The following is a 1279-nucleotide window of genomic DNA, read 5'->3' as shown; positions in this document are numbered from 1 at the left end:
TCGACGACGGCGCCAAGGCCCAGTGGGACGCGGACGCGCCCGAGGCCGAGGTCGTCACGGAGGGCAAGAAGTTCTACTTCACGGAGACGCGCTCCGAGGCCAAGGCCGCCGTCAAGCGCGACCACGCGGACGCGAGCGACAAGGAGCAGCAGGCGCTCGTCGAGAAGGCGCTCCGCGCGGGCTGGAAGGCGCTCGACGACGGCGCCAAGGCCCAGTGGGACGCGGACGCGGCCGAGGTCGTCACGAAGCAGCTCAGCGGCAAGCAGTTCTACTTCACGGAGACGCGCTCCGAGGCCAAGGCCGCCGTCAAGCGCGACCACGCGGACGCGAGCGACAAGGAGAAGAAGGCGCTCGTCGAGAAGGCGCTGTACGCGGGCTGGAAGGCGCTCGACGACGGCGCCAAGGCCCAGTGGGACGTGGACGCGGCCAAGGCCGACGCCAAGGCCGAGGCCGAGGCGCGCGCCGCGCTCAAGGCGCACGGCTTCGACGCCACGGCCGTCGCCGCGCTTCCGGCCGCGGACCTGCCGGGGGCTTTGGCCGCGGCCAACGAGCGCGAGAAGCTCCTCAAGCGCGCGGACCGCGCCGCCGCCGCCGCCGTCGCCAAAGACGCCAGGCACGCGAACCGCGAGCGGCGCCGCGAGGAGGCGCGGCGCTACGCGCTCGAGCAGGCCGTGCTCAGCGAGGAGGCGCGGCGCCGCACGCTCAAGCAGGCCGTGCTCCGCGAGTTGCTCGGCTTCGAGCACAAGGTCGAGGCGGGCATGCTCGCGGGCAAGCCCCTCAAGGTCATCGGCGTCGTCTACGACGAGCGCGACGATCGATTTTGGTGCAAATCCCGGAGCCAATCCGGCGAGGAGGAGCTGACGCCGCTGTGGGCCATGCCGGCCGAAGCCAAGGCCAAGGCCGACGCCGCGGCCGAGGCCGCCGCGACGAGCGACCGGCGGCGGCCGCCGAAGGTCGACGCGGACGGCGACCGCACGGGCCACTCGTACTACCCGAGTGCCAAGTACGAGCGCGTCCTCGGCACTCACATCACGGGCCAGTCCAACCACGCGCGCGACTCGCGGCTCGTCCTCACGTCCGCGGACAGCGTCATCTCCGGCCCCGGCTCCGCTAGCGTCCAACTCCACGACGAAGCGTGCGGCTTCCGCGTCGAGAACCTCGCACTCGACGCTAAGCTAGCCACGGCCGAGGTCATCGGCCTGCTCAACAAGCGGTCCTACCACCCGGACGCCTTCAGCCCGTCCCGCAAAGCCTTTCACGCCAAAGACCTTACCTTCCC

General features: G+C 71.7%; 1 protein-coding gene across 1 annotated transcript; it reads left to right on the top strand.

Annotated features, from left to right (window-relative positions):
- On the top strand, positions 1-1240 carry AURANDRAFT_69405 (hypothetical protein; the record flags this gene model as incomplete). Its single annotated transcript, XM_009045173.1, has 1 exon — positions 1-1240. A coding segment is annotated over one exon (1240 nt), but the record flags the coding sequence as incomplete, so codon positions are not given.
- Positions 1241-1279: the final 39 nt, after the last annotated feature.

Source organism: Aureococcus anophagefferens, assembly GCF_000186865.1.
Source record: "Aureococcus anophagefferens unplaced genomic scaffold AURANscaffold_1661, whole genome shotgun sequence".
Taxonomy (NCBI): Eukaryota; class Pelagophyceae; order Pelagomonadales; family Pelagomonadaceae; genus Aureococcus; species Aureococcus anophagefferens.
Note: the sequence above shows the minus strand (reverse complement) of the source record. Positions and strands in the feature narration are given on the sequence as shown.